Consider the following 12,816-nt stretch of genomic DNA (forward strand, 5'->3'; position numbering starts at 1 on the left):
CCTTCAAAAGCAGAACTGATTACATTTTAAGTTGAACTTACTGGAGCTAGATGATGTGTTCGACCGCAATGGCCTCTCATCTACAACCATAAGAGCATCTCCAATGGCGGCGAGCGGGCCGGCTAGCCGATTTCCGGCGCTCGCCGGTCCGCTCGTCGAACCATTGGAACCGGCGAGCACCATTTTGGCGAAAAAATCGGCTAGCGTTCGCCGATTTGCGAGCGCTCGCCGATGCACTCGCCGGTCCGCTCGCCGCCATTGCAGGCTCAGGACCGGCGAGCGTTCGGTGAGCGAATTTTATTTTATTTTTTTTTAAATTTTCGAAACACTATATATACGCGATTTGCACGTCATTTTCATTCACACCACTTGTTTTAACGAGTACTCTCTCTATCTTAATTTCTGTACAAGATCAATAATGCGAAATGGAGAACAACAACGAAGGTACTCCAGTGACGAGCGGGTCTCAAACTCTCCCCCGGTACCCGTGGGAGGTAGATGAGGTCCGATGCCCGGGTACTACAACATGTACCCGTGGCAGCAGATGATGCCCGGGATGGCACCGGGGGAGAGTATGCCGGGGGGTTTACCGGCTATGCTGGGGTGGACACCCGGGATGCAGATGATGCCGGGAGGGGTACCGGCCACGCAGGGGACGCCGCGGGGGGTACCGGCCACGCAGGGGACGCCGCGGGGGGAAACGTCTATCACCCCAGTTTTGATTTTTCGATTGATTCTTCGCACACATCGACCCCAACGGAGGCGCAGTTCACGCAATATGAGACTTTCTCCTTAGAGGAGTTGGGGTTTGATCATATCGGTGTTCCGGAAACTCCCGTTCAAACGGGGGGAGTAGGGCGGGGTCGGGGCCCCGCAAAGAAGAAGGGCAAGGGGAAGGAAAAGAGGGTCGGCCAGTCATCGCAGCCGGTTGAGGACGACCCCTCGGTGCGGAGAAAGTGGACGGACGCGGAGAACGTCGCGCTTTCCAAGGTGTGGGTGAGTGTCTGTGATGATCCTCTGACTTCGAACAATCAGAGGATCGTCAACATGTAGGTCAAAATTGCTGCAGCCTACATGAGATTTTGCCCGGAGGGAAGGCCGCGCACCGGGGAGGAGTGCCGGAAGGGGTGGGACCGAATCAGGGCTGAGGTCTCCCGATTTTCGGGCTTGTACGCCAACGCCCTCCGCATGCAGAGCAGTGGCCAAACGGAGGATGACTGCAGGAGCATAGCGGAGAAAGCCTTCCCCCAGCCCGGGTTGTATAAGGAGTTCACTTACTGGAACTGCTACGAGGTGCTGAACGACTCCGAGAAGTTCCGGGCAGGTGTCGAAGCTGACTGGCCGAAGAAGCAACGACTGAACTATACCGGTGATTACAGCGGCAGCAGCGGCGGTTCCCACGACCTCCCCGAGGACGCGGAGGAGCTCCCGTCCCCGCCATCGTTCGCTCGCCGAACTCGCCCGGTTGGTCAAAGGAGGGCGCAACGGGAGGCGAGGGGGGGCGCCGGGGGGTCCCAGGAGGTACAGTCGGCATCCCCCCTTGGCCAGTCGACAGATGATCTCAAATTCTTCGCGCGTCAACAAACACGCGCTCAGATGGCCAAGACGTTAGCCGAATGTCGGACGGCGACGGACCCCGAGGAGAAGAGTTTTCTTCACGCAATGCTCGTGAGCATGCGTGACGATTTGAAGACCGGGGGAGCACCGGGGGGTTCCGGCGGATACGGAGGCGGCGGCGACGGTGGCGAGGGGGGCGACGGAGACGAGGAGTGAGGCGGAGGTCGTGTTTTTTTAAAATAATGTATTTTTTAAATTAATGAATTTTTAATGTAAATTATTTTTAAATTAATGTATTTTTTTATTGTACTTTTTAATTTAAATAATATTATTGAATTTCCTCGTATCTGTGTCATACATTTAATTCCGTATTTTGTGTGATTGTCAATTATTTGTTTTATATAATTAGGGGTGATGTGGCTAGGCTATTGCTGGGCTATTTGCTTGTCCTGATGATGTGGCAGGAGGATTTTTAGTGCTGATGATGTGGCAGGAGGAGTTTGTGGCTGGGCTATTGCAGGGCGAAAGCCACTGGAGATGCCCTAAGGGCATCTTCAATAAGAATAGGCCAGCCATTGCCCAGCCACAACCTCCTCCTGCCACATCATCAGCACTAAAACTCCGCATGCAACATGGATAAGCAACTGGACAAGCAATAGTCCAGTCACAGCCCAGCCACAATAAACAAAATTATTAAAAACAAATAATTAACAATCACACAAAATACGGAATTAAATTTACGACACATATATGGGAAAATTCAATAATTTCATTTAAACTAAAAAAAGTTCATTAAAAAAATTGCATAATTAAAAAAACCCCTCTTCCACACACGAATTACGGAATTAAAAATTACAATCACGCAAATACGGAATTAAATTTATGACACGGATACGAGAAAATGCAATAATTTAATTTAATTTAATTTAAAAAAGTAAATTATAAAAAATTACATAATTAAAAAAAAACCTCTCTTCCACACACGAATTACGGAATTACAAAATTAAAAATTACAATCACGCAAATACGGAATTAAATTTACGACACAGATACGGGAAAATGCAATAATTTTATTTAAATTAAAAAAAAAGTAAATTATAAAAAAATTACATAATTAAAAAAAATTTGGCTAGCCGATTCCGGGCCTACAATGGCGGCTAGCGGATAGGCTAGAGCTCGCCGATCGGCTAGCCGTTTTGCCGCTCGCCGCCTACAATGGTTCGGCTAGCGACCGGCCAGCGCCGGAAATCGGCTAGCCGGTCCGCTAGCCGATCATTGGAAATGCTCTAAACATTTAAAAAGTATGAAGTTTTGCTCTCGAAAAATGACTACAAGAGTGGAAATAAACAAATACTTCATATAGTCATTTTTTCATTTGTTAAGAGTGCAAATAAACAAATACCTAGGGCTGGGTCGATACGGTATATCAAATCGAAAATTTTGTATCGTTATCGTATCGAAAGTTTCGGTATGGAAAAAACTATATCGTTACCATATCGAAATTTCGGAATATCGTATGGAACTTTGGTATACCGTTCTGAACGGTATATTGTAATTTCGTACGATATACCAAAATTTTATACCATTTCGAATACCTGTATATCGAAAAATATAATTTCAAAACTGAAAAACTAAAACAAATTAATATGATTTCAACACAATGACATAAACATTGTTCACATCTCCATAATCAAAATCCAACACAACAAAATACCAAAAATACCATAATCAAGTCAAGTCCGAACAAAATACATTCCAATAATTAGCAAAAATGATCAACATCTTGATCTTGAGCACCGAACCCTTCATTTTGTTGAAACCATCTAGAAATATTAACCTACATAAATTCAATAAATATATTTTGAATATATAAATAAATTAAATGGATATCTATTTATGATTTTAAACTTTTAATCTTAAAAAAATAAATTATATTATTATTATAATCGGTATAAACGATATGTATCGATTACTCAATACGTATTGATTTTCGATATATTTCGGTATACAGATAATAAAACGGTATACCGCGGTATAAGAAAATTCATATCGTTATTGTATCGAAAACTTACGATACGGTATTGTTTCGTACCGAAAATTTTGGTATACCGAAAATTCGATATTTTTCGATACGATACAATTGATAAACCATTTTTTCGGTATATTAACCGAACCTACAAATACCCCACGAGAAAAATGACTACAAGAGAAAGACTCTCATATCATCTGCATGGGCCATGCCTTTGAAATTAAGATAGTTGCCTGAATTTTTTTGCATATATACAGAGTTTTTTTTCTGAATTTTAGCATATATACTGAAATTTTTTTCTTTGGCTTTCAAATCAAATTAATTCGTTTTAAATTTACTAGGAGGAGAAATTGCCAACTTAGGGCAGTTAAAAAAATATATAAAACTAAAAAAAATTGATAACTTTTATAAGTATGACATTTCCAGACAAATGTATAGTTGTAAAAAAATATGCACCATATAAATAATTATTGTTAAGTCAACTAGTGGTCACTTGTCTGATTGTTAGAAAAGTTTACTCATTGATTAAAATTGCTAAAAATATTTGCTCCCGAGTTTCTTATATAGCAAATATGTAGAAGCATGTTATTTAATAGTAAAGAGAGGAAGTCAACTTTATTACAAATTCAGCCGTTAATTAACTAATAACTCCATTAAACTATAGCAAAAAATGTACTCCTATTTCATTACCTATGGCTTTTATTTTGGGAGGGCATATCCATGGCTAAATTATTTACTTTACCTTGAAAATAAAAATAAACAATTACTGTATAATTATTGAAATGGCTGTGGAGATTCAATTTTTCTTTTTTTAACAGTACAGCTTAACTTCCAGCTCTATACAGCAGAATCCAGATTCAAGATTTTGTTCTAATTAATTAGCGCCTAATTTAATTGAAACGGTATGCAAAAATATACTTTTGGCAGCACTAGTCCCCTCCCTCCAGACTGACGTTCAAACTATTAAGCACATCGTACTAACCAAATCTAGCGCAGCCTCTCCTGGCGTTAGCGTTTTGTAACGGCCAATAATTATTTAATCATCACCCAAAATTGAATTCCCAACACTGGAGTAGAGAGAGAGAGAGAGAGCCACTGTTAGCAATAGCTGATTCAAAGGAAGCTTCTCTCACACACACACACTCAAATCTCAGTTTAAATTAGATTCAGGACGGATTCGATTGCTTTTTGTTTGCGAAAATGGGCAGCAAAAGGGAAGAAGAGAGAAACGAGAAGATTATTAGGGGTCTCATGAAGCTCCCTCCTAATCGCCGATGCATTAACTGCAACAGCTTGGTATACTTTTTCTATTAATTTTCTCGAGCTTCTGCTAATTCATTCGTTAACGCTATAATTAATTATGCGAATTAGATTGTTGTAATGTTTAACTTATATCATTGTGTGGCGCAGGGTCCTCAATATGTATGCACAAATTTTTGGACCTTTATCTGTACTACATGTAGTGGAATACAGTAAGTGATTTTCTTCTTTTTTTCATGCTTGGAAATTCTCCAGAATTTGTTTATTAGTAGTACTCATTTGTTATGATGCTTTTCATTTCATTTTATGGTCAATGATTATAAAGGGCAGCATATGGAAAGAGGCTGAGGGACACATTAATTTGATAATCATAAGATATGTTTAAGTAAAATTAAAGGCAACTAGATCATTGTGAAGTAGTAGGATATTTGATGCTAAGCTGTGCTTTTCTGATTTGCTTCTAGTTCTTCCACTAATAGGGTATAGATTGATTTTTTGTGTTGGAACTGTTATTCCTGCATACTCTTCTTTACTATGGTTTCTGTTGCAGTCGTGAGTTCACGCACCGTGTTAAGTCAGTTTCAATGGCAAAGTTTACATTTCAAGAAGTGGATGCTCTTCAGAAAGGAGGGAATCAGGTAAAAAGAACGTTCTTGAAACTTCATCTTGCTTCACGTAGATGATGGATTTTGTTGATCATAGATGAAACATTGGTCTTGCAGCGTGCGAGGGATTTATTTTTGAAGGCCTGGGATCCTGAGACTGAGAGGAACAAGCTTGTGGATAATAGGTTACAATTATATCATCTTGTTAAATGAAAGAACTGCTTGTTTGAAGATTGGAATTTAACTCGTGCCTTTCTCTCTTTTAGCAATATTGATAAACTTCGCGGCTTTATAAAGAGCGTATACATTGATAAAAAATATTCCATGGACAAGTCTTCTGATAGGCCTCCAAGAGATCCACAGGTTGTATTTCTGGACCAAAAAGCTCTACGATTTTTGGACAACTATGTTTCTGTTATTTTCTTTTCTTTATAAACTTATCCTTTTAATTTATGAAGACTTTGTCCGTGAATGTTGGCATGACGTTGATCTTATGTTCAATAGAATTTAAGAAGCCAAGAAGATGAAATGAGGCGAGCAAGCTCATATCATTCTTACTCTCAAAGTCCGCCATATGATTTTCAATATGAAGAAAGGCGATACGGGAAACATGCACCTTCACTTACTAGAAAGCCTGGTTCAGATCGAGGACTTTATGAGGGAAAGCTTGCTGGATTTTTGAGTCCCAATCGTTTAAGTGATTATGCAAAGAATGACAGGTTTTCGAATGAGGGTTCTAATTCCAGAATGTCAGATTATACTGGTAATGGTGGAGTTGATCTTTTCAAATCTGATATTTTATCTCCTAGTTCCCAGAATGAAACTTGGAGCCCATTTGGTGAATCAAATTCAAGAGAAGTTCCCTCGTTACATAAATCAGATGTAATCAACAGCAGATTTCATCCTCAGCCTCAGGTATTAGCAGTCTTTATCGCATCTGCATTTTGAACAAGTTGGTGCGCCAAAAATAATATCTCGACTGTTTTTTCTTTGGAAAGAAAATTATTTGTTGAAATATTAATATCGTATACCTATGAAGGTCTGATTTAATGTTGTCTTTTTCAAAATACTTATTGTCAGGGAATATACCTTTCATATGGATTAAACAACAACAGTTTTTACTGTATATGGTCCGATTTAATCGCAACAAAACATCTCTATAATGACTTTGGTCAAGTAGTTCATATGCTTGTAATTGACTCCAGTGCATTCTCCTGTGCAGAGAACTGTATCCTTAGGAAGCTTTGGATATTTTGATAGCAGTTCCACATCTTTCAAGTCATTTGATTCTACAAGCTTTCCTGAAGTTGTGTCTGATCTTGGACATTCTGCTGAGGTTTCCCATGACAAATCTACACCTGGATCTTCAGTGTCCGGGGCCTTTGCTGGCTTGGACCTCTTTAATACACCTTTTGCACAACAAAATGCCTCTTCAACACCTCCAACTGGTATTAATTCTCAATTGCCAGAGTCATTGTTGGCACAATCTGTTAACGTCATCCAAGAGTCTTCCACTTCTGCAGTTCCATCATTCTCTGAGCAACAACCATCAGAAATTCTACAACCTTCACCACTAGACTTGTTCACCTCTCCATTCCAGCAACAATCTGTTGTGTCTAACAAGGAAGAGGCCTCTAATGTGGTGATGTCAAATGATGGAGGGTGGGCAACTTTTGATATGGCTCAGAACATTGAGCCTATTGGCACTGAAAATTCAGCTCCGGCTGCAGTGCCTTATTCTGATGGAAGTATTCTAGGAAACTTTAACCCATTTTCCACCGATGAAAGTTCCTCATTTCAAGCTTCACCTGGCCACGAACCTTCTGCATCTACATTTACTTTTGAAACCACTGATGTTAGTATTATCTTACTACAATTGGCATTTAGTTATCCATTTTTTGCTTGAGAAATTTTAGAATTTGAAGACATCATTGGAGTTATTTATGGAAACTGCTTCAAATTAGTTTATAACAATAAAAAACACCTGAAGATATAATTTAGCTAAAATGTATCTTGCAGAATCCGTTTGATGCTGCGGCTGCTGCTGAAGGACATCCTACCCAAAATGTTATAGAAATTAACAAACAAACTGCTCTTCACTCTGCTTCTGATGCTGAGAGGTTGCTTGGTGATGGTGGATATGAGGTTGCTACATGCCTTTTAAATCCTTGAAGAATTGTTTCTTCTCTTCGATATGTTTACTGACTTCCTTTTGTTTTAGTCTTTGAGTGGTTATGGCAGGGTGACAACTTCAAGTGAGAGTGAACCACCATTATCCAGCTTATCATCGAATTTCGATATAACACTAAATGACTTCCCAATCGGTCCATCAGAGGTACTTTTGTTTCTTTCTTTGAGCTTAATAATCTTGTCTGGACACGTCGTGACTCGTTCGTGATATCTTCAATATATGATGGTCTGTATCTTACTGGTATAGGCTGGCGTGGATTCACTTGCAACTGATCATAAATCCAGCAATCCATTTGATCTGCCCTATGATTCCGACATGGAATCTACCAATATGGTATGTCTTGCTTAATTATGACACACATTCCTGGTATGAATGCACACAGTTAGAATTGTGAATCCACTAACTTTTGTGACACAATTTGTGCATGCTGTATGGCTTATTAGAGGCATTTCATAAATTCTGAAATTACCATTCTGTTCATGTATCTTGATCTATCCAATTTTCCTCAAATATTTAGCTCTTAGTTTGTGTATTACAATGATGTGATGCTTTGTATCTAGTCTCAGTTGTGGAACATGAGCTCTTTGCAAGTAGCTCTGCCAAATTTCCAGATGGCAGCCACTTATGATGATGGAGTAAATCAATTATGGTTTCCCCAAAATCCAGTTCCCTCCTTCGTCCCTGGGGGAGTTTCGTTCGACTCATCCAGTGGTAATATTCACTCACCCCTGCTAAAAAATCCTAAAATGGAACTTTTTCAGTCGTATTATATCCATCACTCCTTACTATTGCTTTTCTTGTGCAGGCTCTATGGGATATATAGCAGAGCAAGCACCAAACACCTCAATAACGTAAGCCCTCTTTATTCTTCATCCAGATTCCTGCTCACTTATTCCATGTCAGCTACATTATGTAATTATATAGGAATCGGGTACATTTCACTTAGGTTTTGCTTTGGTGTAGTATATATCAAGAAAGATCCACAAACTTTCATTGATTGTCACTATTATTTTGTTTCTTAGAATTCCGGTCTCATTAGATGGCTCTTGTCTTGCAGGAGTATCCATACTCATGGTCCCGTTGCCTCCGTTGGTGGAAACCCTTTCGCCTAGACACAGAATCTCTTCATAGAAATGATAAATATTGGCAAAACAAGAGATCACCTAGCTAGTTGTTTGCGCAGATTATCAATAGTTGATTTTCCTATCAAGTTAATCTGCAGTAGAACTTCAAAGAGGCGTATGCTCTCTAACTGTAGTTGCTTTGCTAGCATGATTGCTACACAATATTGTGATTCTTTTTTAATCTATTTTCCCACTTGTTGAATGTAAGAATATTATAGATTTTCTCATTTAAGATGGCCATATATTTGAATTAGAAGAAAGACATGGAGTATTTCTTTTTTTTCTAAATATGAAAAGTAGATATCGTGATTACGATAACTTGAAAATGAAAGATTATTTCAGTAACAATAGAGAAAATAAGCAAATTGTAAATTTCCCAAAAAAGTAGCTGTGTATACTAGTCTTCTTTCCAACCCTTACGGTGACAAAAAGCTCCAAAACCTCTGCATTTTTAATTCAATCCGCCACAGATTTCCCCTTCAATCCGCCCCCAACTCGGCTCGCCCTCGCCGATCCCGCCGACGCTCTCTCCGTCTCCGATCTCCGACACCGGAAATGGAGAGCGGAAGCGTTCTGGAAACTATCGGTCAAGAGATCATCGGCGTGATGGCGCCGGTCTCCGTATGCATGCTCCTCGTCGTCCTCCTCGTCTATACGGTCTACAATCCCTCCTCCTCCGCCGCCGCCGCCACCACCGTCCGCACCGCCGCCAATTTGGTCTACATGGAGTCCCCCACCGATTCCACCGTGCAGAAGCTCGAGGGGGCAATCCTCAACGCCGTCGTCTTCGTTGTCATCATAACCCTAGTTACCTTCCTCCTAGTCCTCCTCTACTACTACCGCTTTAACAATTTCCTCCTCTACTACACCCGCTTCTCCGTCTTCATGATCTTCTCCGCCATGGGCAGCTCCATCCTCATCTCCATCGTCCAGAGATTCAACATCCCCATCGATGCCGCTACATTCTACGTTTTGTTGTTCAATTTCACCATATTGGGCACGATTTCCGTGTTCTCGGATGGGATTCCGATAATTGTGAAGCAAAGCACTATGGTGGTGTTGGGGATTATTGTTGCAGCGTGGTTTTCGCGGCTGCCCGAGTGGACGACGTGGATTGTGCTGGTGGCGCTGGCATTGTACGATTTGGCCGCCGTCTTGGCTCCAGGCGGGCCATTGAAGCTATTGGTAGAGCTGGCATCTAGCCGGGATGAGGAATTGCCGGCATTGGTATACGAGTGTAGGCCAAATGTAGGGAGGAATTCTGGAGCTAGGGTTTCGAATTCAGGGTTTTTCGTAGCAGCAGGGGTTGGGATGAGTAGTGATAACCATAATGGCTCAGTAGAGTTACAGCATTTATTGAGGAATGGGGATAGGGGCACTGCAATGGAGATTCTACAAGGGGAGGATTTGGTCATTCCCATTGATGAAGATGATAGGGCTAGTGGGGGTGAGATTGAGGAAGTGAGAGAAGAAGCAGGGGAGATGGCACCGTTGATGGGAGATGGTGATTCAATTGAAAGGGGTAGTGGTAATTCTGGTCGAGTGGACAACAGTAGGTTGTCGCGAAGAACTGAGAGAGAAGGGATTGAAATGGAGGACTTCAATCCTAGGGGGATAAAGCTTGGCATGGGGGATTTCATCTTCTACAGCGTGCTTGTGGGAAGGGCTGCAATGTATGATCTGATGACGGTGTATGCTTGTTATCTCGCAATCATATCAGGACTTGGATGCACGCTCATATTGCTGGCCGTCTGTCGTCAAGCATTGCCAGCGCTTCCTATTTCGATTACTTTGGGGGTCATCTTTTACTTCTTGACCAAACTGTTCATGGAGCCGTTTGTTGTCGGGGCTTCTACTAATTTGATGATGTTCTGATACTGTGAGCTACAAAACTTTGCTGATTCACAGCATGCTTCTGCCCCAATAGTTCTTGCAATTACAAGTCTGATCCATTCATTGATTCTGAAAATCTTTGTTGATAGCTTTAATGATGTATGTCTTGAAAATGTAATCAGATACTAGATCAGTGAATATAGCTCATTGCTTAGCAGCATAATTTTGCCTCTGTTATTTACTTCACTGTTGGTTATTTTATGGTGAATTGAAAGAATGAAACTGTCTGGGAAGTGTAATTTGAGAATGCACAACACTTGTATGGAAACTAGAGTAACACAAATTCTACTAACTAAAGATTTTGATGCTTAAACTTATGCTATTATGCTGATGAGAAGGGCAACTGTAGGTTTACATCGAGTTTGACCCTTAACACTTTTAATTCACGATGTTTTAGTGAAGGATGTTTTCAACACTGTCCTTTTATATGTCGATGAATATAAGTATTTAATGAGTTGAACAATGCCAATTCCTAATTCAACATTTTAGATGCTCAACGTATCTGTAGAAAGAGCAACGAACATTAACATTCTGCTTCTCCTTTCAGCTTCAAGAAACTGTAAAATCTTGATGGTTGATCATGAGGAACATAAGTTAAACCATTAATGAGAGAAATAGTGAGACCAAACTCCAAACAATATTTTATTACCATACAAAGCATTCTAGTCGCCATTCCTTCATGTAACTGACCAGCATATTACACACACAGCATAGTATCCTCTTACATTTTTGAATCAGTAAAATCCAAACCTCGATCTAAACAGAATATCCAAGACATTTTCAACAGAGATATACACTTCAGTAGAGACTATGCGGTTAGCCAAAAAGGTGAGAAGCATGTGGTCACCAATGTCTCTTACTGCTGTGTTTCATTTCCTTCTGATTTATTCTCTTGTGATTTATCTTCGTCGAGCTTGCTTGCATCACCAACATTTTCAGTTTGTTTGGACTCCAAGGAAAATAATTGACCAACCTTAACATACTTCTCTATGAACTTGTATTCCCAGTCTTGGAGAACCTCCAGCTCTGAATCACTCAGGCCTTGAATATTCCCAGTAAGGTCTTTGGGGTCGAATGACATGAGAGCCAAGGCTCTGCTTGCATCCCTACCAGCAAACAGTGCATATGGGCCACCCGGTCCATAGAACATCCTGCATTAACGCCGAAGGGAGGAAAAACAAAATTATTACCCTCAAATTCAGAGAGATGGAAGCAAAAAAAATTGTGGTAGCATTTGAGAACAACATAGCAAAATCCCTAAATTACCAAATTGGATCAGATTATGATATGACATAGCATCAAGAATCCAGCATATAGACTTAATGAGTGATGCCTGTTAGTTACTCTATATTCCTATCAAATTTCTATATTTTGATAACAAAAATCCTTTGTGTGGAAGATGAAGCTAATTACCACATCGCAGCTGACAGATGAATGATGAAGCTTAGAAGAATGCAAGGCTTAATTATAGAGAGCAATTCATAAGATTTCTCCACAATTCCAATCCACAAACCCCTATCTGAGGACACTAAATTCCAAATGAATTCAACTTTAACTTTAGAAAATCACAATAGATGCTTCCAAATGATCAACATAGCACAGCTCAAGTGCAAGTTGGAAGAAAACTTTGGCAATCCCCAAATTAAAAAAAAAAGATTGAAAAAGATTGACCTAGAACGAGAGACATCGTAGATCTGTCCTTTGATAGCCATGAGTAAGGGCTTGTTGGGATCGGAGCCATCGTATGCTCTCAAATCCTCCTCGGTGACATCGCCCATCTGCACCGGCTCGCGGAGGGCAATTTCGTTAGCCCTTTTGACGGCGGCGTAGTCATCCGCCGCCACAAACATGCCGGACACCACTTTGAAAGTGACGTACATGAGTGCTAGTATAGTGAAGAACGCCGTCGGCGACAGCCCCGTGTAGTTGTTGATCGCCTCCGTTACTGTCTGCCACACTGCCGCCATGGTTCTGGTTCGTCAATTATTGGTGAAGTAAAGTTAAGCTTAACGATTACTGACTGTTTTTTATAGATAGGATAATAATTATTCTATTTAATTTCAAATGTGGTGGCTCTACTCTACTCTGCTAATTATCGTAATTGTTGAATTTATGTCATATGCATAGTGTATAATTTATATTTTCATACTATAATTC

General features: G+C 40.5%; 3 protein-coding genes across 5 annotated transcripts; 2 read left to right on the top strand and 1 right to left on the bottom strand.

The window, feature by feature from the left end:
- Positions 1-4,665: 4,665 nt before the first annotated feature.
- LOC121795787 (probable ADP-ribosylation factor GTPase-activating protein AGD14) lies at positions 4,666-9,026 on the top strand. 3 transcript variants are annotated; one of them, XM_042194398.1, is made up of 14 exons: positions 4,666-4,882; positions 4,997-5,058; positions 5,397-5,484; positions 5,569-5,636; positions 5,718-5,814; positions 5,956-6,170; positions 6,261-6,366; positions 6,674-7,306; positions 7,471-7,596; positions 7,673-7,786; positions 7,889-7,975; positions 8,203-8,353; positions 8,448-8,493; positions 8,700-9,026. In XM_042194398.1, exons 1-14 carry the CDS (start codon positions 4,787-4,789, stop codon positions 8,752-8,754), a joined length of 1,944 nt encoding a protein of 647 aa, XP_042050332.1. In that variant the 5' UTR covers positions 4,666-4,786; the 3' UTR covers positions 8,755-9,026. The 3 variants fall into 3 exon arrangements, with proteins under 3 accessions (XP_042050332.1, XP_042050330.1, XP_042050331.1); XM_042194396.1 differs by having other exon boundaries at positions 5,956-6,366; XM_042194397.1 differs by having other exon boundaries at positions 5,956-6,366; positions 8,209-8,353.
- A 122-nt stretch (positions 9,027-9,148) lies between these two features.
- On the top strand, positions 9,149-10,898 carry LOC121795788 (presenilin-like protein At1g08700). Its single transcript, XM_042194399.1, has one exon. It carries the CDS (start codon positions 9,322-9,324, stop codon positions 10,639-10,641), a length of 1,320 nt encoding a protein of 439 aa, XP_042050333.1. The 5' UTR covers positions 9,149-9,321; the 3' UTR covers positions 10,642-10,898.
- Positions 10,899-11,277: 379 nt separating this feature from the next.
- Positions 11,278-12,693, bottom strand: LOC121795790 (membrane steroid-binding protein 2-like). The gene is made up of 2 exons (XM_042194400.1): positions 12,331-12,693; positions 11,278-11,810 (listed from the first exon to the last, which is right to left on the bottom strand). The coding sequence occupies exons 1-2, from the start codon at positions 12,624-12,626 to the stop codon at positions 11,516-11,518; spliced, it is 591 nt and encodes a 196-aa protein (XP_042050334.1). The 5' UTR covers positions 12,627-12,693; the 3' UTR covers positions 11,278-11,515.
- Between the last annotated feature and the right edge of the window lie 123 nt (positions 12,694-12,816).

The sequence above is a fragment of the Salvia splendens genome, chromosome 3 (assembly GCF_004379255.2).
Source record: "Salvia splendens isolate huo1 chromosome 3, SspV2, whole genome shotgun sequence".
NCBI lineage: Eukaryota > Viridiplantae > Streptophyta > Magnoliopsida > Lamiales > Lamiaceae > Salvia > Salvia splendens.